We start from the raw sequence: 24,646 nt of genomic DNA on the forward strand, positions 1-24,646 counted from the left end.
CGGTTCCCTTCTCAAACTGCAGCAGGTATAGCGCGTAATCACCGTGCTTCGATTTCCCCATCTGACGCACACTTGTGGGACGAAGAAACACATCTTCGAGTTCCCGCCTAACTTCTTCTACCGGAAACACTGGCAATCCGGAAAGGACGATTTTCACCGGGGTTTCATCACTGGTCCCGTGGGTGTAGAACTGGACATTTGCCTGCTTCAAAGTACTCACCACAGAAGTAAAGTGGGATTTAGTCGACACCCTGATCTGGATGTACCCTTTGTTTACCCGCAGGTGATAATCGTCGGCGCCCAGCTGGGTTGTTGACATCAGTCGATTAAGCGCTGGGACACTGGAACCGTGGACGAAAATCGGCGGACAGCGTATTTTTGCGGGAGCAGGAGGCGGATTTTTCACATTACTACCAGCAGCATCACCACCAGCAGCACCATCACCAACGGCAAAAGTTCCACCACCGCCGCCATTGTTTACGTTTTCTGCCTCATCGCCGGAGATGTCGAAGTCCAGCATCTCGAACTGATTCGCCGTCAGGAATCTCCCGGAGGACCCCGGGTTGGGTCAGTGGCCGATGTTCGTTCAGCTGGTCCGAAATCAATGAGATACCGCCGGTCGAATTTCTTCGGTGGCGTCTCGAAGATGGCGGCGTCATCACTTTTTCCTTCTGCTGTTTGCGGGCCTTCTTGTAGTCCACCCGCTGCACGATCTGCGATGCACTATCCCGGCCGGAATCGCCTTCGCCGGGCAGCGGCGGCGGCTTGGGCTGCTTTCGTTTCCCCAGGGTGCTGGGTAACACACCGGGAGCACTAATAAATTAAATTTCGCGAGAGCTACAATTCGACGACGATGTTTACGCGCCGACGGTGACAGCTCGAATGCCTTAAAATTCTTAAAATTCTTAAAATTCTTAAAATTTTTAAAATTTTTAAAATTTTTAAAATTCTTAAAATTCTTTAAATTATTAAAATTCTTAAAATTCATAAAATTATTAAAATTCTTAAAATCCTTAAAATTCTTAAAATTCCTAAAATTCTTAAAATTCTTAAAATTCTTAAAATTCTTAAAATTCTTAAAATTCTTAAAATTCTTAAAATTCTTAAAATTCTTAAAATTCTTAAAATTCTTAAAATTCTTAAAATTCTTTAAAATTCTTAAAATTCTTAAAATTCTTAAAATTCTTAAAATTCTTAAAATTCTTAAAATTCTTAAAATTCTTAAAATTCTTAAAATTCTTAAAATTCTTAAAATTCTTAAAATTCTTAAAATTCATAAAATTCTTAAAATTCTTAAAATTCTTAAAATTCATAAAATTCATAAAATACTTAAAATTCTTAAAATTCTTAATTTTTTTTTGATTTTGTTGCCCTAAACCACTAATTTAAAATTGATATTTAATCCAGCAACAATTTGATATCCTACCCCTCGGCACCTGTCAAACAATCAAAACAAACCCCCCTCCACACTCACCCCGCATGTAGATGTACGCCGTGCCGCGCATGTTCCGGCGGGTCAGCACCACCAGGTTCAGCACGTTCCCGACGATGCCGAGGGCGCAAATGATGGGCAGCGCCACGCCGTACGAGATCTTGCGCAGGTTCTCGATCCGTGGGTCCTCGTACAGCTGTCAAAGCAGAACGAAAAGCGTCAGAAAATTTTGACAGCTGCTGTCAACCGCTCTAACCTACCCCACTGCGTAGCGTCCCATCGTAGTTGATGCTGGCGGGCGTGATAAAGTCGCTGGTGCTACCGGCCGTCGCCGCCGCAAGGGTGCTCCCGTTGAAACCGCCCCAGTAAAATGAACAAAAATGTGGATGCTCCTCCAGTGGGTACAGATGGATCATACTTTTCGGCGGATCCCGACGGTTTTTGCTTTGCTTTGTTGGTGACACAAGTGGTGCAGGCGTTTTGTTTACGTTTTTTTGTTTTGACAGATAGAGCGCGCGCGGGGTAAGACAGTTTGACAGTTTTTTTACATTGTTTTTGTTCGAGTTCACCGCGGTAGGGGAATGTGACGAAGGAGTTGGATTTTGCTAGCCTACTTTGACCAGTTTTGGAATGCCGCGGCTGTCACATTTTAGTCCGTTTCGGGCAGAAACTTTACAGACACAACAACAACAACAACAACAGCAAGGGGTAGGACACCGGTGTCCGGAAGGGTTGGCGGGTGGTGACGTTCGGGGCCGGTAAGCACCGTCCTGGCGACACTGTCATCGTTGTGGCCACGTCAGCAGGGTTTGATGAAGACAAATGACCACTTTCATCGGCGGCGGCGGCGGCCGGTCCGTTACTGGTGCTTCCGGCGTCAGTGATGACGATAATTTTGCCACTGTCAGCTTCTCGTCGTCGTCGGTTGCGGGTCGTTCCGGTCGGAGATAAGCCGGTGTCACTCATTGCGGGACGGGGAGTTGATTGTCGCACGACGGCGGCAGTTAATTAGTAGTCGGCCGGGTAGTCCTGAAAAGGGGAGGGGAAAGGGAGAAAAGACGAAACGATTAGATTTAATTAGTTAAATTTCGCCTAATTTGGAAAATTAAACGCACCAATGAACGCTTGGCAATGACCGCGAAGCGGTTCGGGGTGGTAATTTGTCAGTATCTTAAATTTTACTGCTTGATTGCCGTTTCTTTGAAATCCTGAAGAGTCCCTCGGTATCTAGTGACAACTGTCAAACCGAGGGGAATGACAGTTCCATATTTCCCAAATTCTAAAATTTAAAATTGTCAAAATTGTCAAATTTGTCAAAATTGTCAAATTTGTCAAAATTGTCAAAAATTGTCAAAATTGTCAAAATTGACAAAATTGCCAAAATTGACAAAATTGTCAAAATTGACAAAATTGTCAAAATTGGAAAAAAATGTCACAATTGTCAAAATTGTCAAAATTGTCAAAATTGTCAAAAATGTCAAAATTGTCAAAATTGTCATAATTATCAAAATTTATTAAATTGACAAAATTTATTTAATTAAGAAAAAAGTTACAAAATTGTTTTAAAAAAAATTCAACCATTAATTATGAATTACTTTTCTTTTATTTGTTTAATGTTTGGATAACTAGTTAGTATATTGTAGAAAAAGTTTAATGCAAGTCAATTTAAATTTATTAGCTGACAACAAACAGCCAACTAAGACCGCGTTTGCGTTTGACAGTTCTTATCTGATCTGCCATCTTTTCTGCTTACAAAACAACAAACCGGAACAAAACGCGTGTACTTTTCCTTCAAGAAACGTTTCTCCCCAGCCAGCCAAGGTCACAAACTTTTTCGATTACCCGGAAGCTTTATTATCTTCCGGATGGCTCCGACTGGTCAGGGAACTTTAAGCTTTTTTTCGCTCAACACAAGGACGCATCCGGGCGTAAACAAACCAATACAAGGTGCAGCTTTTTGTTTCGTTTCGGAAAGAAGAGATGAGAAAAAGAAGCTGTTGCGAATCGGATATACCTACTTTCGTCGTACTTAAGCAGTTTAAATCGCGTCTGAAACTTTGTTTTGTTCCGTCAGAGTTAGCTGAGAAAGTGGGTAGAAAGTGGAAACTTTTTCGCTACTTTTTGTTAAGCGTGTAGCACTGACGTGAGCGGTTCGAGGGGTGCGTCGATGTTTGCTCACGTAAATAGCAGTTTCCATTTCAATAATACATTTTCTCGCTCGAAATATATTTATTTTCTTCACTTTGATATCGCAAGTCCATAAGGAATTTCGAAATTCTCGACCTCTCCCTCAAAAAAAAGAAAAACTAACTAACTTTGATACCCAAAAATGAGCTGACGAACGTGATCCTGGTGTTCGGGGAAACACGCTCGAGATGGATATTCCGAACGACCTTCGATTTTGCCCTTGTTCACAGAATCACGATTCATGATTTCAATTATCGCCGCCGACGCCGTCGGTTTTGGCCAACAGTTCCAGAAAAAGGCACCCAAGGGGAACAACTTTCTCCAGGAGGCGCTGGAAAATGGGGCGATTTGACAGTTTCGAACCCAAATTTGAGTAAAAGTCACACAAAAATTAGGCCCTTGCAGCAAAAGCTGCTTAAACTAAAAAAAACGAGTTCTTTTCAACCGACGTGTAGTTTTGACAGCTGCCAGTGTTGCCAATTTGCCCTTGCAACTTCGATGCAGCAAAAAAGGCACAGTTGTGGATTGTGTGCAGACGTGTTTGTTTACACTCACACACACACGCATACTCCCACGGGGCGCGGAGAGCACGTGATAAAATTCCCAAAGTGGGTTCGAAGATCAGGAAAAAAACTGGAAGAAAATACAGACCATATTTACAAGCGGAAGGTACCTGTCGCCGTGGCCATAATATGGTCTAGCGTGATAATCAGATAATGTTTTCGACCATTAAAAGTTGTCTGAGGGAATAGAAAATTGGGTTTGGAAGTTAGTGGGACAATATGGTTGGGGAGAAAATTAATTTCATAATTTGTGTCGAGAAATGACTGAAATTGAGTTTATTTACATGCGATTTCAGTTGAACAAAATTTTGATTAGTTTTGCGAGATCGTGCATTTTGACAGATAGTCTACACAAGCTGAATGCCCGTTTTAAGGTTTGAACTATTGAGCTATCAAATTCAAATCCTGATTATTTAATTGACTTAAATAATCAGGATTTAAATTTGATAACTCAAAAGTTCAAACCTAAAAACGGGCATTCGTGGCGCAGGGGTAGCGGCTTCGGCTGCCGATCCCGATGATGCTATGAGACGCGGGTTCGATTCCCGCCTTATCCACTGAGCTTCTATCGGATGGTGAAGTAAAACGTCGGTCCCGGTTTCTCCTGTCTCGTCAGAAGCGCTGGAGCAGAAATCCCACGTTAGAGGAAGGCCATGCCCCGGGGGGCGTAGTGCCAATAGTTTCGTTTCGTTTCGGGCATTCTTGTCAATATTTGCCAATATTTGTTGATATTTGCCAATATTTTGCAATATTAGTGATTTTTTGTCAATATTTGTCAACAACTGTCAATATCTGTAAATACTTGACCCTTCTGGGTCAATGTAGATTCGAAAAGTACATTAAATTAAAACACGTTCAAAAAAAATTTACAGTCGAGTAACGGAAAATAAGAAATTTTTAAAACTTTTTTAGTGTTTTTTCGATGAAAGAAACTTTTTTTAAAATTTTACAATTTTGACAATTTTGTCAATTTTGGCAATTTTGACAATTTTGACAACTTTGACAATTTTGACAATTCGACGGTAACATTTCAAAAGGCATCATGTACATTTTGACACTTTCTGGGTTATTGTATATTCTGAAAGTACTTCTAAAAAGCTACCTCTCCACCAAAAATGAGCAAAAGTTACTTCAGTAAAGTCTGTTTAATCATGATTTTAAATAAAGTAACATAAACAAAATCTCTGCCATCAGCAGTCCCTGTTTATATAGCCCTGTCAACCTGTCAAACAAAAGGCTACATAAACCTCGTGACGAAAAAAAAGCAACATGAAAAAAGCGCCATGTACATTCGGCGAAGAAAAACGAATCATAACAAAGCGCCCCCCTCAGTGACAGCAGGGTGATATCGACGTTGGTGATTTCAAAAGAAGTTATGTTTGTTTTTCTCAAATAAAATTACGGAAATAATGTTTTGTTGAATATGGATGATCAAGTATCAACAAAAGCAACGTTTTTCATCGTTTGTTATCATTAGAACATCTTATTTTGATTTTATATAAAAATGGTAATTGAAAATGGATGCTCAACATTCAAATGCGTTTTTCTCAAAACGCATGGTTTGTACATGATGCTTTTTGAAATGTTGGCATCGAATTTTGGCAATTTTGACAATTTTGACACTTTTGACAATTTTTAACAATTTTGACAATTTTGACAATTTTTAACAATTTTGACAATTTTGACAATTTTGACAATTTTGACAATTTTGACAATTTTGACAATTTTGACAATTTTGACAATTTTGACAATTTTTAACAAATTTTAACAATTTTGACATCTTTGTCAAATTAGCTGGCAAGCATCAAAACGCGCTCGCGCTCAGATTATAACAGATCGTTCACCTCGCTCAATGCTTTGACCTGTCAGCGCTAAAAATAAGTTTGTTTTGAAACCGCGAAAGCCCACGCATTAATCCAATCAGTAGCCTGCTGCGATCATGGCTTCCTTCGATTGAACGGAATTGAGATGTTCAATCGAAGAAAATTTTCCTTTATTCATGCGAGGAAAAAAATGCAAGGAAATCCAATTGAAACACGATACAGCTTCTGGGAACGGCGAACAACGTCCTGTGGTTTAGCTTTTTGAACACGAGGGGGAGCAATAGCCTCTATTGCTCCAAGATGTTGGGGACATTCCAGGCGACAATGGCAATCGTATCGCAAAGAATGTATCTCTCTTTATCGAAATCTTTAGTAAGGTGACAAGTTATATCTTGCAATGTTTATACACGTTGAACTAAAATTATTTAAAAATCGAAACAATAGAAAAACTGACAACACTGCCGCTTGACAATTTTGACAGCTCCCAAACAAAAACACCCAAACTGACAGCTCCCTTAAATTTAACAGTGTACCCAGTCGGAACCCAAGCTGTGCGTCCGTCCACACAGTCTGCCAACGGCAGGAATCACTGAGTGTAATCAAACATGATTGATATCGCATTGTTTACACACACGCACGCACCCACTCACAATGTGATGGCAGCACTGGTGCTGCCGGAACGACAACAAAGCAAGCATCCATGCCGACTGGAAAAGAGGGACATGGAGTTTTCCACGCCTGCTGCTGCCACCGGATTGCTCGGATGGCCAGGATTTTTATTGACGTATTTATGGCGGAACAAAAGCCAGTGGCAGGAAAATTCCATTCCCAATGGCTTATCACACACGGGAAGGGTTGCCAGACGGCGCAATTTTATTTTCGACATAACGCGCCAACTTTGGCTATTTAACAAAACAAAGCGTTTCGCCCTTTGTTTCGCCTGACAGCACGTGTCAACAGCGTCAATCCAAACTTTGCGGAATTGACGTTTCGCCGGGGAAGGGTTGTTTGTTTTTAAATCGATGACAAACAATAACAAAGTGGTCTAGCGCAGAACTTTCCGTCTTGCTATAGCGGATGAATGGGGGACAAATCTCGGTGGAGGTCTTAAAGCTTTGAGCAAATATTTTTGTACCGTGCGATTGTTCGCGGAAATTGAACTTTGTGCCGCGAGCGGAAAGTTCCATTTTCGGGGGAACTTTTGTTGACTTTTGGTGACGCAGTAGGCGTCGCTTAAGTGGTTGATCTATTTTAAAGTTCAACTTGAGGTTTCCTTAATTTTGATTAACAATTGATAGAAGTAGGGCTAACGTTCTAAAATTCCAACAACATTCTAACAAAATTCAAACCAAATTCTAACGAGGATCCAAAAACATTCTAACAAAATTCTTACTAAATGTTAACAGAATTCTAACAATGTTCTAAAAAAAATCTAAAAAAAACTCTTACAAAATTTTAAACAAAATTCTGACAAAATTCAAACTAAATTCTGACAAAATTTTAACCAAATTCTAAAAAAAATCTAACAAAGTTCTCATAAAATTCTTAAAAAATTCTCACAAATTTCTCCCAAAGTTCTGACTATATTCTGACAAAATTATGACATAATTCTGACAAATTTCTCAAAAAATTCTGACAAATAATTTAAAAATTAAAACAAAATTCTAAAAAAAAATAACAAAGATTTAAGAAAATTCTAACAAAATTCTATCAAAAATCTAACTAAATTGTAACAAAATTCAAAAAAAAAAACAAGCAAAATTCATACAAAATTCAAACAAAATTCAACAAAATTCTAACCAAATTCAACAAAATCCAGATCAAAATTGTCAAATTTGTCAAAATTGTCAAAATTGTCAAAATTGTCAAAATTGTCAAAATTGTCAAAATTGTCAAAATTGTCAAAATTGTCAAAATTGTCAAAATTGTCAAAATTGTCAAAATTGTCAAAATTGTCAAAATTGTCAAAATTGTCAAAATTGTCAAAATTGTCAAAATTGTCAAAATTGTCAAAATTGTCAAAATTGTCAAAATTGTCAAAATTGTCAAAATTGTCAAAATTGTCAAAATTGTCAAAATTGTCAAAATTGTCAAAATTGTCAAAATTGTCAAAATTGTCAAAATTGTCAAAATTGTCAAAATTGTCAAAATTGTCAAAATTGTCAAAATTGTCAAAATTGTCAAAATTGTCAAAATTGACAAAATTGACAAAATTGACAAAATTGACAAAATTGTCAAAATTGTCAAAATTGTCAAAATTGACAAAATTGACAAAATTGTTCAAATTGTCCAAATTGTCCAAATTGTCAAAATTGTCAAAATTGTCAAAATTGTCAAAATTGTCAAAATTGTCAAAATTGTCAAAATTGTCAAAATTGTCAAAATTGTCAAAATTGTCAAAATTGTCAAAATTGTCAAAATTGTCAAAATTGTCAAAATTGTCAAAATTGTCAAAATTGTCAAAATTGTCAAAATTGTCAAAATTGTCAAAATTGTCAAAATTGTCAAAATTGTCAAAATTGTCAAAATTGTCGAAATTGTCAAAATTGTCAAAATTGTCAAAATTGTCAAAATTGTCAAAATTGTCAAAATTGTCAAAATTGACAAAATTGTCAAAATTGACAAAATTCACAAAATTTACAAAATTTACAAAATTTACAAAATTTACAAAATTTACAAAATTTACAAAATTTACAAAATTTACAAAATTTACAAAATTTACAAAATTTACAAAATTTACAAAATTTACAAAATTTACAAAATTTACAAAATTTACAAAATTTACAAAATTTACAAAATTTACAAAATTTACAAAATTTACAAAATTTACAAAATTTAAAAATTTACAAAATTTACAAAATTTACAAAATTTACAAAATTTACAAAATTTACAAAATTTACAAAATTTACAAAATTTACAAAATTTACAAAATTTACAAGATATACAAAATTTATTGTTAGTTTTTTTAAGACGTTTGACAGCTACAGGTTGTCAAACATGAAACCGATTCAAACCGACTCATTTCTGAGTACACGCAAATTCAAAATCACTTATTTTTCGTCAAAACCGAACCTTCTCAGAAATGAATAAATGAGGTCATCAATAAAGTCAGAATTGTGGAAATTTCACTCAGAGTAAAACAAAAATTTGAGAGAAATTCACTCGAATCTGTCAGATGCTTTATTAACAAAATTGTTTGTAGGTTTGATTTGGACAAAAAATGAGTAATCTCAAATGTGCGTGCACAACTTGTTGCCATCAAACGTCAAACGTTGTGTGTTTGAAATGAGTAGTTTTCCTTTTTATAGCACGACCGCCATTATGGCATCGATTAATTAATCTAACAACCGTGAAACTTGCGCAGACCAAAGCAATAAAAACAAAACTTCACCAAAACAAAGCGCGATTCCTGCACTCTTTCTCTCACGCGGGACCAATTAACACTTGGTGAAACTTTTTTTCTGCTCCTTCGTCGTAAATCTTGCAGCACGTCCGTGAACAACACTTAAAAGTTGCTCCTCTCGGGGTTCTGTGGAACTGCAAAACTTTTTAAACGGCGTGTGGGCTCACAATCCTCCTCCCCCGAAAGGCTGCAACACGCTTGCTCTCGACCGTAATTGGTAAATAAATAATTTTACTTTGGCTCGCCGAAAGTGACAGTTCAATTTTGGTAAATTTGGTAAATCATAGATGAGAAATTAAGATGAAAATTGCAAAATTGGCAGCACTGATTCGTTCAAATGTCAATTTGACAGCAGGGTTGCCATTTTTCATGTCTGTCAGAAAATATGAACTTAAATATAAACAAAAGCTATGTTTAACCTAATTTACACAATGAATTACTCAAAAACTCAACAATTTGACAAATTTATTACCCCTCTCAAGTGTCCTAAGCGTCGAAATTGCACGTGTCAGGCAAGCTGATGCATTTTCGGTCCGAAGACCTTGACTGAAAATAAAACCTAGACTGGTGGCTCCAGCGAGGACCCACTTTTTGAGGTTATGGGAGCTTCCTTCCAGTTGATTGACTGACTGATCGAAGTCGGCGACGACGTCGTCGTCGACTGACACGATTGACGAGGGTCGTGGCATGCTACGTTGGTGTGTCAACTTTTAATGGCGTCTGAAACGTTGTTGCGACTCGTTACCGGGAATGCTGGGATTAGGGAATCGCCTGCTTTTTTTTGCAGACAGCGCTACAAATCAGGACTTTTTCGAGTTGATTGGAAGGGGTTTGTGATAACTCGATAACGTGATTGAGCACTTTTAAAATTAGCTGTAAAGTGTTAATTCCTGTGGAAATTCGAGAAGAGTTTACGTACAACAGCTGCAGACAAAAATAACTCAAAAATTTCAATGGTTTCTATCTGGAATTGAAAAATTGGAAAAATTAAAAGTTTTGATTTCTGCGAAATTCGTGAAAAGATTTAGCGTGTACCCTGACAGCTGCAAACAAAAACAGGCTGAACAATTAAAAGGGTCTATCTGAAATTTGACAGTTTGGACGTGTATCGCAAAGGGTCTATCAATACGTTTTAGCTATCTGACAAATGTCAAAGACGTTGCATTTTCACCACCAAACCGCATCATTTTTCTTCATTAACACACACTCACAAGTAACAACAACGCCAACTTTGTCCAATTTTCTTGCCACTCTCGCAAACAGCCAAAAGCAGATGTACTACTGCGCTTAACCAACAAAGTTATCTACTTAAGGGGTAGTCGCTCACCCGCAAGAAGAAGCTTAAAAAAAGCTGTCGAAAAATGCCAGCAAATAAATAGAACCATTCCGACACCACCACCACCGTCATGTTTTCAAATAGACTGGCAATAAGAGAGTCCAAGACAGAAAAAAAAACAATAGTGGAAAGAGAAACATCGTCGCGTCAGAGTCTGCACAAAAGATTAAGACAGTCGGTGTGAAGGAACGAAACTACGAGAAAAGCAATGTTTTTCTTCGTGATGGCTTTTCGGGGTGATTTTTCTTGCTTTCTTGCGAAAAGATAGTGTGAAAGTTTGATTTCAAAATTTTAAAAAAATATTTATTTATTTAAAATCCGTCAAATTGGCAACGCTGCCAAACAAATTTCGTTTGACGTTTCATCACACGCTAAACTGACTCTACCCAATTTTAAACACTTTTTTCACCCATTATCCAAAACAGCTGGCGGCGTCCTTCCCAACGTGTACATTTTTCACATTTCAACCGATGTTACACGGTTGAATTGTGTTTTGCTTTTTTCCCCATTTCGCCACAAACAAACATCCCTTCAGAGTCTTTATTGACCCTGGGAATGTAATTTTGGTTTGTCCACCTGTCACCGCACAGAACAAAAAAAACAACAAAACATTACTCCTCATTTGACAGCCATTTCGCCCCGAATTGACAGTTCTTGCAGCAGGGACGGCACCGAGAGAGATAGGATAGGTTAGGTTATGGGACAGCTTTCCTTGAAATAATGCAGAAGACTTTAACGAAATTGGAAAATTTAGCTTCGCGAAATGACCGGCACCATAATTGGGAGCCCAAGGCGGTGCGGCGAAGCTGGCATGTTAATCTTGGCAAACATTTCACCCAGTAGGCCGTGGGAATTTAGAGACGGGGCCCGTTGGCGATTTTAGGAAAATTAAAGAGATAGAACATTTTAAAGATAATATTATTTCGGGTAATGAAGTGAGAATTTGTAAGGCTGCGATAAGCGTGTAGCAAACTCACGGCGTGTTTTCTGGGCAACCTTAAGGAGAAAAAATAGTCATCGCTTCTTTTAAATGTGTCTTATAGGAAATTTTCTCAGCTTTCCAATGCTTCTAAGAGCGAAATGTTTCATCGGGAAATTTCTGAGATATCTCTATTTTAAGTTTTTTCTTTTAAAATCCTTAATAATTTATTGGAAACTTTAAAATAACAGTCCAGGAAACTTGTCATATGATGTGTCCCATGTGTCTTTTACTCATCAAAATGTGCAAAATAAGACAAGAAACAACTTTGTAGAAGGTTGCAAACCGCTAAACATTTTGAAAATTAAGTTGTAACCGATTTTTTGATTTTTTTTGATTTTTTCAAATATTAAAATAATATAACCGCATTGAAATATTATTTTTACAAGAACAAATAGATTATTACATAATTGTTGTGTACATATAACACCGGTCTGCTCTGATTCAGCTTGGAATTAGCTGATACAACCGAAATTTCTACAGGTTTGAGATTGATAGGGTATTACAAGATTTTTATGAATAAATATCATATTTCCTTAATCAAACCCTAACTAATTGCAAGGGTACAAAACATGTTTAAAACTCGAAATTAAACTGCAAATTACTGTTGCTAGCTTTAGGAGAAATACTTTTCTTTAGTATGAAATGATTGTTTTAGTTTTTTTTTGTATTAAATGATCAAGGAATTAGCAATATTTTAGAAGTTTATGGGACTCTCATCTTCAATCTCATCTTAAAAAATATATATGTCTTGATTTTTGTTCAAATAGTTTGGAAAAAAAATTTCTGTTTGTTTTTTTTTTTTGTTAAAATATTATTTAATTTTTGCTCAAACAAAAAAAAAATGTTTGTGACGGTGTTTTCAGCATTTTGAATTGAAAGACTCGAGTTTTATTGCTACTTTCAAGTGCATTTTCAACAAGAAACATTTTATAAAAATGTATCTTTATTTTATACTCATGAAAATATGACTTTTGAAGCTTGCTATAGTAATATGTAGTACCTTTTCGATTTCAATTCATATTTGTATTTATGTTCCTGGTTAATGTTTGCTTAAGAAAATATCAAATTTATTCATTAAAATTCAATAATACCATTAACAATCACAAACCTGCCAAAGTTTCGGTTGAACAAGCGAAATCAGAGTAGACACGTGATATTTGTACACAAAAAATATGTAATTATCAAATAATTCTTGTAAAAAAATATATTTTTACACTATTTTATGATTTTAATTTCTGAATAAATCCCATATATTCCAATACTTAGACAACACATAATTTTCAAAATGTTTAGCGGTTTGCAACCTTCTACAAAGTTATTTCTTGTCTTGTGCAAACATTTTGATGAGTAAATGACTCATGAAACCCATCATTTGATAAGTTTTCTGAACTGTTAGTATATAGTTTCCAATAAATAATAAAGAAATTTAAAACCAAAAACCTTAAAATAGCGATATCTCAGAAATTTCCCGGTGAAACATTTCGCTCTTAGAAGCATTGGAAAGCTGAGAAAATTTCCTATAAGACACATTTGAAAGTAGCGATGACTATTTTTTCCTGATAAGGTTGTTCTAGAAAACACGCCGTGAACTGTCAACTTAACACATACAGAATAATTCAAATCTTCGCCATAACCGAACCTGCTCAGAAATAAGTAAAAGGGGCAAATGTCAAAATTATCACAATTGTCAAAATTGTCAAAATTGTCAAAATTGTCAAACTTGTCAAAATTGTCAAAATTTCAAATGTTGGGGGTTGGCTTCGAACCTGGGTCGTCTTCGATGCCATGGACTGTAAGACGGCAGCCACCTCCAACACGCCAGGGTAGAGACCGGGATGGAACCTACCTCAGGTCCAGATAACGCCATGTATCGCCCGACGGCCGACCCGGCTGGTATTGGATTATTCCCGGTGCACAGTAAAACTCGCGGTTAATGTATAAATGCCGAATTATATTTAAATTGACAAAATTGTCAAAACTGTCAAAATTGTCCAAAATTTTCAAAACTGTAAAAATTGTCAAAATTGTCAAAATTGTCAAAATTGTCAAAATTGTCAAAATTGTCAAAATTGTCAAAATTGTCAAAATTGTCAAAATTGTCAAAATTGTCAAAATTGTCAAAATTGTCAAAATTGTCAAAATTGTCAAAATTGTCAAAATTGTCAAAATTGTCAAAATTGTCAAAATTGTCAAAATTGTCAAAATTGTCAAAATTGTCAAAATTGACAAAATTGTCAAAATTGTCAAAATTGTCAAAATTGTCAAAATTGTCAAAATTGTCAAAATTGTCAAAATTGTCAAAATTGTCAAAATTGTCAAAATTGTCAAAATTGTCAAAATTGTCAAAATTGTCAACATTGTCAACATTGTCAACATTGTCAACATTGTCAACATTGTCAACATTGTCAAAATTGTCAAAATTGACAAAATTGACAAAATTGACAAAATTGACAAAATTGACAAAATTGACAAAATTGACAAAATTGACAAAATTGACAAAATTGACAAAATTGACAAAATTGACAAAATTGACAAAATTGACAAAATTGACAAAATTGACAAAATTGACCAAATTGACAAAATTGACAAAATTGACAAAATTGTCAAAATTGTCAAAATTGTCAAAATTGACAAAATTGACAAAATTGACAAAATTGAAAAAATTGACAAAATTGACAAAATTGACAAAATTGACAAAATTGACAAAATTGTCAAAATTGTCAAAATTGTCAAAATTGTCAAAATTGTCAAAATTGTCAAACTTGTCAAAATTGTCAAAATTTCAAATGTTGGGGGTTGGCTTCGAACCTGGGTCGTCTTCGATGCCATGGACTGTAAGACGGCAGCCACCTCCAACACGCCAGGGTAGAGACCGGGATGGAACCTACCTCAGGTCCAGATAACGCCATGTATCGCCCGACGGCCGACCCGGCTGGTATTGGATTATTCCCGGTGCACAGTAAAACTCGCGGTTAATGTATAAATGCCGAATTATATTTAAATTGACAAAATTGTCAAAACTGTCAAAATTGTCCAAAATTTTCAAAACTGTAAAAATTGTCAAAATTGTCAAAATTGTCAAAATTGTCAAAATTGTCAAAATTGTCAAAATTGTCAAAATTGTCAAAATTGTCAAAATTGTCAAAATTGTCAAAATTGTCAAAATTGTCAAAATTGTCAAAATTGTCAAAATTGTCAAAATTGTCAAAATTGTCAAAATTGTCAAAATTGTCAAAATTGTCAAAATTGACAAAATTGTCAAAATTGTCAAAATTGTCAAAATTGTCAAAATTGTCAAAATTGTCAAAATTGTCAAAATTGTCAAAATTGTCAAAATTGTCAAAATTGTCAAAATTGTCAAAATTGTCAACATTGTCAACATTGTCAACATTGTCAACATTGTCAACATTGTCAACATTGTCAAAATTGTCAAAATTGACAAAATTGACAAAATTGACAAAATTGACAAAATTGACAAAATTGACAAAATTGACAAAATTGACAAAATTGACAAAATTGACAAAATTGACAAAATTGACAAAATTGACAAAATTGACAAAATTGACAAAATTGACAAAATTGACAAAATTGACCAAATTGACAAAATTGACAAAATTGACAAAATTGTCAAAATTGTCAAAATTGTCAAAATTGACAAAATTGACAAAATTGACAAAATTGAAAAAATTGACAAAATTGACAAAATTGACAAAATTGACAAAATTGACAAAATTGTCAAAATTGTCAAAATTGTCAAAATTGTCAAAATTGTCAAAATTGTCAAAATTGTCAAAATTGTCAAAATTGTCAAAATTGTCAAAATTGTCAAAATTTAAATTTTCAAAATCCTTCATAAAAGGAAGAAACAGTTGAAGTTGACTCAAAACTATTGAGGCCAAATGTAAACATTTGGGTGAATTTTACTGGGAATTCAAGGAAAAGTAAAATTCACATAGAATTTTGTAAATTTTGACCATTTTAATAATTTGAACAATTTTGACAATTTGAGTGAAAAGAAAACATCCAAAACATATTCTGAGTGAAAATATCTCAGAAATGAGCAATTTCAAATAAGCACGTGTAAAGACAGCTGTCAGACTACACACTCAAACAATAGTACTAATTTCTCCAAACTACCTAAAAAAAGGGTAAACATTCCTTTCTGTCACTTCCCGTCTAACCAGCAGTGCTGCCAACTCTGATTACCCGTCGACCTGACTTAAACAAATCGCAAAGGGGTAAACCCCAAAACTCTTCCGACACCTGTCGCAGGTTCCCCCTCAAATCGCGCACCCCGGGCACGAATTCAATCAAACCTCCATCAAAGTTTTGCATGCACGACTCCGCTTCGGTTCGTGACACTTTGCAGGTTAGGGTTTTGCGACGACAAAAAAAGAAAACATTGCAAAATGATTGATTTTGTTTGCCAATTATTTGCCGCGTTGACAGCAGTAGGCGGCGGCGACAACGCCGAAGATATCCGAAAACGTCAACTTTTGACAGGTGGGCGTAACAAAGTTCGGAACGGCGCTTCGACCGTCTTTGTCGCGACCGTGAACTTGGCCGGAGATTTACGGTTATGGCGGAGGAGGTGAAGGGGCGTGTGTTGAAAAATGGCTCTTTTTCCCCCTCGATTTTCTTAGACTGGCCAGTGTGGCGATTACTCGGACGATTGCCGGTGTCGGAACGACACATGCCACAAGTTGAAGGACTCGGACGAAAGAAATAGGATAAAGTTTAGGGTACTTATGCCCGCTTGATAAACGAGGGAAATTAGTCTGGACTGGGATTTGTCAAAGCTGGTTTCTGGAAAGTGCTTTTCAGAGGGTGTGGGAAAATGGCGGCCATTTCTTTCCTTCAATTGCTTTATTCCAATCGTAGTGAGCTGTTGTTATACCGGCTCTGCATTTGACAGCTTAAGTTTGACAGAACTGCACCTTTAGCAAAGTCTACCTTGTTTTTGTTTCAAGGTAAACAAAGCGCAAGGTTGGACGTTTACCGAAGCTGTCAAACGCAGCAAACTGAAGTTTAAAGCGCAACCAAACTCGAATTACGCCAAGTTGGGGATTAATTACCATGTGTGGAAGTTTTTGCCGAACTGTGCGCTAAAATCTCATTAATTTGTCTGACAAGCCGGAAACACATTTTCTCGCAATGTGTAATAAACAAGTTGTCGGAACTTAATTCGACGTTCGTGTGTACACTTGCAAAAAGCTGTAAACAAAGAGCACCGTTTGCCATAATGGCGGCTGCTATAAAACCGCGCAGCTGTCAAATAGTCATAAGTTTGACAGTTCTCACCCAAAACAACTGAAATATTTTTACCGTGCAAAGCGATGAATGGGTTGTTAATTGTGGGCCGTATCCGGGGGTGGCAGATGAGTCGGTTCATGGCCAACTGTGTTGCGTCAGCTTTATCCTCGGGAGATTTATTCAAGGTCGTGAACCGTTTTCATCAGCTTGCTGGGATTATTTTTGTGGGATTTTTTTTTTATTGTTTTGCGATTGACAAGTCGGAGTTGGAGTCAGCTAACTATCAACAACTTTGTATGCGTTTTGTTTGTGGAATCGAAGTCGTAGATTTTAAAAAAGCTGAAGTCGGAATAAAAGTTGGAGTCGGAAATGTCAATAAATCTTACCTAACTTGATTTTATGTTCCAACTCATCAAATATTGAAGTCTTCATCAAAAATTTAAAGCACCACCGAACTTATCGCGGAAGAAAATTTAAGTTTGATTGCCCTTCTCTTCCTGAAACTGAAATCACGCAGCCTGCTGTGTTTTCTCTTGGCCCAAACAGCTGGCAGATAAGACCCTATTTTTTCCTATAAAATCATGTTTTTTCTTTCGAGCACTGCCTTCCGGCAGCCGACACGTGTACCCTCGAAATAACAAGCTTTGTTATTGAAAAAAAAAATCGATTCCAAATGTGAAAAGGGCGTAACATTACAGCTGTCAAAATTGAAAATGTCATTGGTATGTTCAACACACCTGACAGCACTTGATGTGCCGTCACTTTGACAAGTCAATCATTGTTTACAACTCTCTGAAAAGGAAAGCCCCTTTTCACTGGATACGCCCTTCCGAGAATACCCAAAAGAGTAGCCAACGAACCAAGAAGATAATTTACATCGATCTCACGCAGCCCACTTGGATTGAATTACCTACTGTGATGGGAAGGGGGCAACGACCTTCGGTAAAATTCCATCGGAGGGCCCCCCTCCCGTCGCACGTCACATTTTGACAGCTTGTACTATTAACAAACTTGTAAAACACAAGCACCAGGACGTGCGAATCGATTTCGTGTTGATTGCCGAAGAGTTGCTTCTTTGAAGTTTGAGCGGCCCTCGAGAACCTTCAATCACAGCAGTTCTGATCAAGGATGTTTTCGAGAGGCTTATTTATGGGAAGGTGAACAGATCCTTTAAACTGGTTGTTTGCGAAAAGAAAATGTCAAACAGCACTTGAGTTGTTATGAAATAAAAATATTTTGAAATACTGGCAACACTTCTTTCTTTTTGACGTTTGACGTAAACTTACATTGTTTGCACTCTAATTTTTAAATCACACAGTTTTCGTCGAAATTTAACACACTCAGAAATGATTTTTTTTTAAACAAACCTCAGATTTCAGTACAATTTCTCTGATTAGGATGAAATTAACTCTCTTTTCGTTCACACACATTCGAAGTTTATCCTCATAACTAAAATTTTAAGGATTTTATAAAACGTTAAGAATTTTAAGAATTTTAAGAATTTTAAGAATTTTAAGAATTTTAAGAATTTTAAGAATTTTAAGAATTTTAAGAATTTTAAGAATTTTAAGAATTTCAAGATTTTTAAGAATTTTAAGAATTTTAAGAATTTTAAGAACTTTAAGAATTTTAAGAATTTTAAGAATTTTAAGAATTTTAAGAATTTTAAGAATTTTAAGAATTTTAAGAATTTTAAGAATTTTAAGAATTTTAAGAATTTTAAGAATTTTAAGAATTTTAAGAATTTTAAGAATTTTAAGAATTTTAAGAATTTTAAGAATTTTAAGAATTTTAAGAATTTTAAGAGTTTTAAGAGTTTTAAGAGTTTTAAGAATTTTAAGAATTTTAAGAATTTTAAGAATTTTAAGAATTTTAAGAATTTTAAGAATTTTAAGAATTTTAAGAATTTTAAGAATTTCAAGATTTTTAAGAATTTTAAGAATTTTAAGAATTTTAAGAACTTTAAGAATTTTAAGAATTTTAAGAATTTTAAGAATTTTAAGAATTTTAAGAATTTTAAGAATTTTAAGAATTTTAAGAATTTTAAGAATTTTAAGAATTTTAAGAATTTTAAGAATTTTAAGAATTTTAAGAATTTTAAGAATTTTAAGAATTTTAAGAATTTTAAGAATTTTAAGAATTTTAAGAGTTTTAAGAGTTTTAAGAGTTTTAAGAATTTTAAGAATTTTAAGAATTTTAAGAATTTTAAGAATTTTAAGAATTTTAAGAATTTTAAGAATTTTAAGAATTTTAAGAATTTTAAGAATTTTAAGAATTTTAAGAATTTTAAGAATTTTAAGAATTTTAAGAATTTTAAGAATTTTAAGAATTTTAAGAATTTTAAGAATTTTAAGAATTTTAAGAATTTTAAGAATTTTAAGAATTTTAAGAATTTTAAGAATTTTAAGAATTTTAAGAATTTTAAGAATTTTAAGAACTTTAAGAATTTTAAGAATTTTAAGAATTTTAAGAATTTTAAGAATTTTAAGAATTTTAAGAATTTTAAGAATTTTAAGAATTTTAAGAATTTTAAGAATTTTAAGAATTTTAAGAATTTTAAGAATTTTAAGAATTTTAAGAATTTTAAGAATTTTAAGAATTTTAAGAATTTTAAGAATTTTAAGAATTTAAAGAATTTTAAGAATTTTAAGAATTTTAAGAATTTTAAGAATTTTAAGAATTTTAAGAATTTTAAGAATTTTAAGAATTTTAAGAATTTTAAGAATTTTAAGAATTTTAAGAATTTTAAGAATTTTAAGAATTTTAAGAATTTTAAGAATTTTAAGAATTTTAAGAATTTTAAGAATTTTAAGAATTTTAAGAATTTTAAGAATTTTAAGAATTTTAAGAATTTTAAGAATTTTAAGAATTTTAAGAATTTTAAGAATTTTAAGAATTTTAAGAATTTTAAGAATTTTAAGAATTTTAAGAATTTTAAGAATTTTAAGAATTTTAAGAATTTTAAGAATTTTAAGAATTTTAAGAATTTTAAGAATTTTAAGAATTTTAAGAATTTTAAGAATTTTAAGAATTTTAAGAATTTTAAGAATTTTAAGAATTTTAAGAATTTTAAGAATTTTAAGAATTTTAAGAATTTTAAGAATTTTAAGAATTTTAAGAATTTTAAGAATTTTAAGAATTTTAAGAATTTTAAGAATTTTAAGAATTTTAAGAATTTTAAGAATTTTAAGAATTTTAAGAATTTTAAGAATTTTAAGAATTTTAAGAATTTTAAGAATTTGAAGAATTTGAAGAATTGTAAGAATTTTAAGAATTTTAAGAATTTTGAGAATTTTAAGCATATTTAGAATATTAAAAAAAAATATGTTTTTTTTTGTATTTTTTGAGTGTTATTGAAAATAAGCGTGTACAGTGACGGTTGTCAGACTGCACGCTTATGACAAGATGATCGATTTTGAGTTTGCAACAAATGTTTGAGGGCAAACGGACCAAACATCATTTCTAGTGTGTTATAAAAGCATTAAATTGACATAATGACATTCCGAGAGCACTTTTTATCGCTCTTTTGAGCTGTTTACAGCTGAAGGTGTGCTGTTAAAATTCACCCTTCTGAATCAACAATCACTTTGTTGAGTAAATTCATCTGCAAGTGAGGTGAGCGGGATGGGGCAAGATTTATTGTCCGCCATGATGGTTGGCCTTTTCGAGAGTGACATTTGCTAAGGGCTCAACATTATTTTGTTTTGCCGTTTTTTAAAAATACCAATAAAAAGGTGTTTTAATTTTTGTTTCGCTATTTTTTTTTTCAGAAATTACGTGACAACACCAGCGAAAGGTGTTTCTTTTCACGTGCCAAAATCCACCAGGGGGATTACGATCTACCCCGGCTGGTTATTGTGAACCAGATGGTGCCACTGCAGGGCCACACGTGGCCCCGCCACGTACGAATGTGACGCGGATGCTAATGAGCTACCCGCACACACGTGGAAAAGATAATTTAAGAGCGCGTCGATTAACTTTTCACCCGTTCCCGGACGGTGACAAATTTTCCGCCGTGGAGGAAGATAAATTGCACCGTTATCTGGGTGGTTCAGCTTTTTAATGATAGAGGTACTTTGAAATTGTAATTCTAAAATGATTACAAAGTTGGCGAATAAATTGCGAAGGTGACGTTGCAAGGCATGTATTATTTATTCAGGGTAATTTTGACTCACTTCTGAGTGCTTTTGGTTGAGCGTGTAACTGATCATCATCACAGCTGTCAAAATTTGAAATCGTAAACAAGGTTACTCTATTTTGAGTACTGAGGTACTTATTCAAACTTCAATTCGGAACACGTTCACAGAATAACAAACCTTCTTGAAAAGCTCAAAAGTTTCCGGAATCACTCTCGCAAAGTAGGCCTTGCCTTTTTTTCACGCGTCGCTGCCTCCCAAGACTCGATTTGACAATTACCAGACCCCCGTCCAAGGTTGACAAGAGCGCCTTTCCGGTGGTCATTTATCAAGGCTGGCCAACCGGAAGTAACCTTCCCGAGTCGCCGAACCTTCAAAGCTACTCGAGCCAAAAATTTAACCCTCAAAAACCAATTTGCAAGATTGTTTTCGGAAGCGATTTTGCGCTCACTCAAAATCTCGCAGCCCTCGAGTGGCCTCCGCCGCAAATTTGACTCGAGTATGAAACAACCCCATCGCAAGAGTCTGCCGTGATGAATTCCACTCATCAGCTGTCAGTTCGGTACGGAACACAAAGTAGGCGGCGGCGAAGCCACGAAGGCAACGGTGAACGTACCCCACCCTTTCTTCCGAGAAGGGCTCCGTACTTATTTGCCCGCAAAAAAAGAAGAAGCGAAAGTCAGAAAAGTGAGATTTATTTGCGGCACGGTTGCGGTGGTTGGCCTTACTGGCCGATTTGTTCCGGGGAAGTCCAATAAGTTTATCGGGATTCAACCTGGGAAGCGATTTTTAACATTATTTCGCTATTTGGGGCACGTTCGCGGAAGTGTTTTGGTAAAAAGGAAATTTCCCGCGAACAGATCGAAAAATCGTTGGTCACACTTTATATGGGTCACTTTCTCAGAAGGGGGACGCTTTGAAAAACATCACGAAAGCAAAATAATTAGATTGATTTTTGGAATTTGCCAAATGAACGTGACCCTCGGTGGGACGATTTTGTCAGGAGTTGTACTTTAATTTATTGGCTACAATTTCGGAAACTACACGGAAAAAAAATCATGGTAATATTACATCTGGGAAGCGGTACATCTTTTATGACAGAAAAACGGTGTAATTTTACATCTGGAAATGCGTATTTTTCCACTTTTCTGGAGTAATGTCAGTTTTTCATTCTAAATTGAGGTAAAATTACAACTTTACAGCTTCCAAATTAGCATTATTTTTTACTGTGTACACAGAAAACATTATGTAAATTTGGAAGGTTGAATATTACCTCTTTAAAGTTGTAATTTTACCTCAATTTAGACTGCAGAAAACTCATGAAAAAAAAAAAACTTCATGAAAAACTGACATTACTCCAGAAAAGAGGTAAAATTACACATTTTTTTCTGACATAAAAAATGTGCCCCTTCCCAGATTACTGTGGGATTCGGCCAGCCACCAGAGAGAATCCCCAACACGGGAGTTGCATCCGCACGCTGCGACTGCGGAAATGGACTTGTCGCTGCACGGTTGTTTACTGCGCTGACAGCTAGACCAAGCGTTGCGCGCAGTGTGTTCAGCCCTATGTTCAGCCCCAACCATTACAGCGACAGACATTACAAAGGGTCTATTTCATTATGGCAATCTAGTACCTCACAATTACCATGATATTTTACTGTGTAGGCCAGTTAGTTATTGCGTATTGATTTCAAAAATTCTATCAAAGAAAATAACCAAACATTCGAATTCCTCGGTCTTAACAATTTGTAAAACCCGTCGTCAAAACCAAGTCGTTGCACGAAAAAGTAAATTGAGCAACTATCAGATTTGAGTGACAGTTACTGACAGTTTCTCGATTTACTAATTTCTGAGAAGGTTCTGTTCGGGATCGTACTCATAAAATGAATACAACAGGTAAAAGTGCATGGCTACAAATAGCTTTCAGTTTTCAAAATTTCAATATCTAAACTTGACAAGTATTATATTCAGGCCAGGTCGCTTAAGTCCTGATTCGTTCTGTTTCAAGGAAATCTACACGCTGATTTGAATACATTAATTTCTGAGTTATTTTCATTCAGATTTCGGCAAAACCAAACCTTCACAGAAATTAGCCAAGGCCATTGCGTCTGGGGAGTGAGATTGGGTCAAAAAAATTTCAGCATTTTTTATGACCCAATCTCACCCCCTAGACCCAATGTCAACCCTGATGACGGTATTCGAAATGAATGTGTACGTGGAAATATCTCCAAAGTAAGATATTTTGGTTATGCGATAAAACGTTCAAAATTTACAAACACATTTAAAATCACTCAGTTTTTGACAGAACCAAACCTACTCCGAGATGAGTAGTTTGGGTAAATGTTTTGAGTAAAATTCAGTTTTTCGTCAAAACTGAGTGATTTTGACTGTGTGTGTATAAAAGTTGTAAAAAGGATAGTACATATTTTATTCAAAGTACATGGGTCATTCCAGTTCAACTCGGTTCACTTTTGGACTCGACATTCACCGATTTGGACCAAACTAGGAGGGAACGTTCATCCATCGATAGTTAACAGAAATCCCAAGTTTGCTGCTGATTGGACCATCCCTCTATTTTTTGCACCAACCTATTTTTTGACGATTGCATTTTATAGACAATTGTCCAAGAAGTTCGATAAAAATAAAATTTTAACCCTTAAATGCCCCTCATATTAAATTTGAACGTTTTAAGTATTAAAATTTAGTTTTGACCCATTCCTTATATTTTTAATTGTTTTATATTATCACCATCGTGTTCCACGGACAATTTTACATAAAAATCAATGTAAACCTCAAACTAAAATGAACTGTTGGCGAGAAACAGCGATTTTACTGAAGAAAGTTTGATTTTGCGCAGCACTCTATCCTATGAATTCAAATCCGAAATAAGATTCTCACGTATAAAAACCGAACTATGCGGGATCATCTCTTTTTGTTGAAAAGTACACCATGTACTTCCGAGTGCTGCGCAAAATAAAAACTTTTTTCAGTAAAATCACTGTTTCTCGCCAATAGTTCATTTTAGTTTGAGGTTTACATTGATTATTATGTTAAATTGTGTGGGGAACACGATGGTGATAATATAAAACAAATAGCAATATAAGGAATTGGTCAAAACTGAATTTTAGTACTGAAAACGTTCAAATATAATATTAGGGGGCATTCAAGGGTTAAAATTTTATTTTTATCGAACTTCTTGGACAAATTTCTATCAAATGCAATCTGTAGAAAGACTTTTGCTCAAATAGTTGCAAAGTTATGCATAAAAGAAAAAAAAAGTTTTTTAGAAAATCGTCAAAAAAGAGGGCGGTGCGATAACCATTATCGTTATCGTTATACGATAATATTATCGACGACCAACCGAGTAACCAATTTTTCTAACCTACAACTTTACCGAACACATCAATTTGATCATAAAATTGTATCGCAAGGTATAGATTTTTGAACATTTGCATAGCAAACTTGAATGCATAGTTTGAGGCAAATCAACGAATATTCATTATTTACCAAAGTCCAACATGATTTGCAAA

The 24,646-nt window shown here is 34.8% G+C and overlaps 1 protein-coding gene across 1 annotated transcript in view; it reads right to left on the bottom strand.

Moving 5' to 3' along the window:
• LOC6052104 (probable G-protein coupled receptor B0563.6) overlaps positions 1–24,646 on the bottom strand; it is a 71,414-nt gene that overhangs the window by 30,665 nt on the left and 16,103 nt on the right. The window contains exons 2-3 of the mRNA XM_038266627.1: positions 1,693–2,461; positions 1,475–1,628 (exon numbers count right to left, since the gene is read on the bottom strand). Of these exons, the coding sequence (XP_038122555.1) occupies positions 1,475–1,628; positions 1,693–1,848 (310 nt within the window). The 5' untranslated portion in view covers positions 1,849–2,461. The remainder of the gene's footprint in view (positions 1–1,474; positions 1,629–1,692; positions 2,462–24,646) is intronic.

The sequence above is a fragment of the Culex quinquefasciatus genome, chromosome 1 (assembly GCF_015732765.1).
Source record: "Culex quinquefasciatus strain JHB chromosome 1, VPISU_Cqui_1.0_pri_paternal, whole genome shotgun sequence".
NCBI classification, from domain to species: domain Eukaryota; kingdom Metazoa; phylum Arthropoda; class Insecta; order Diptera; family Culicidae; genus Culex; species Culex quinquefasciatus.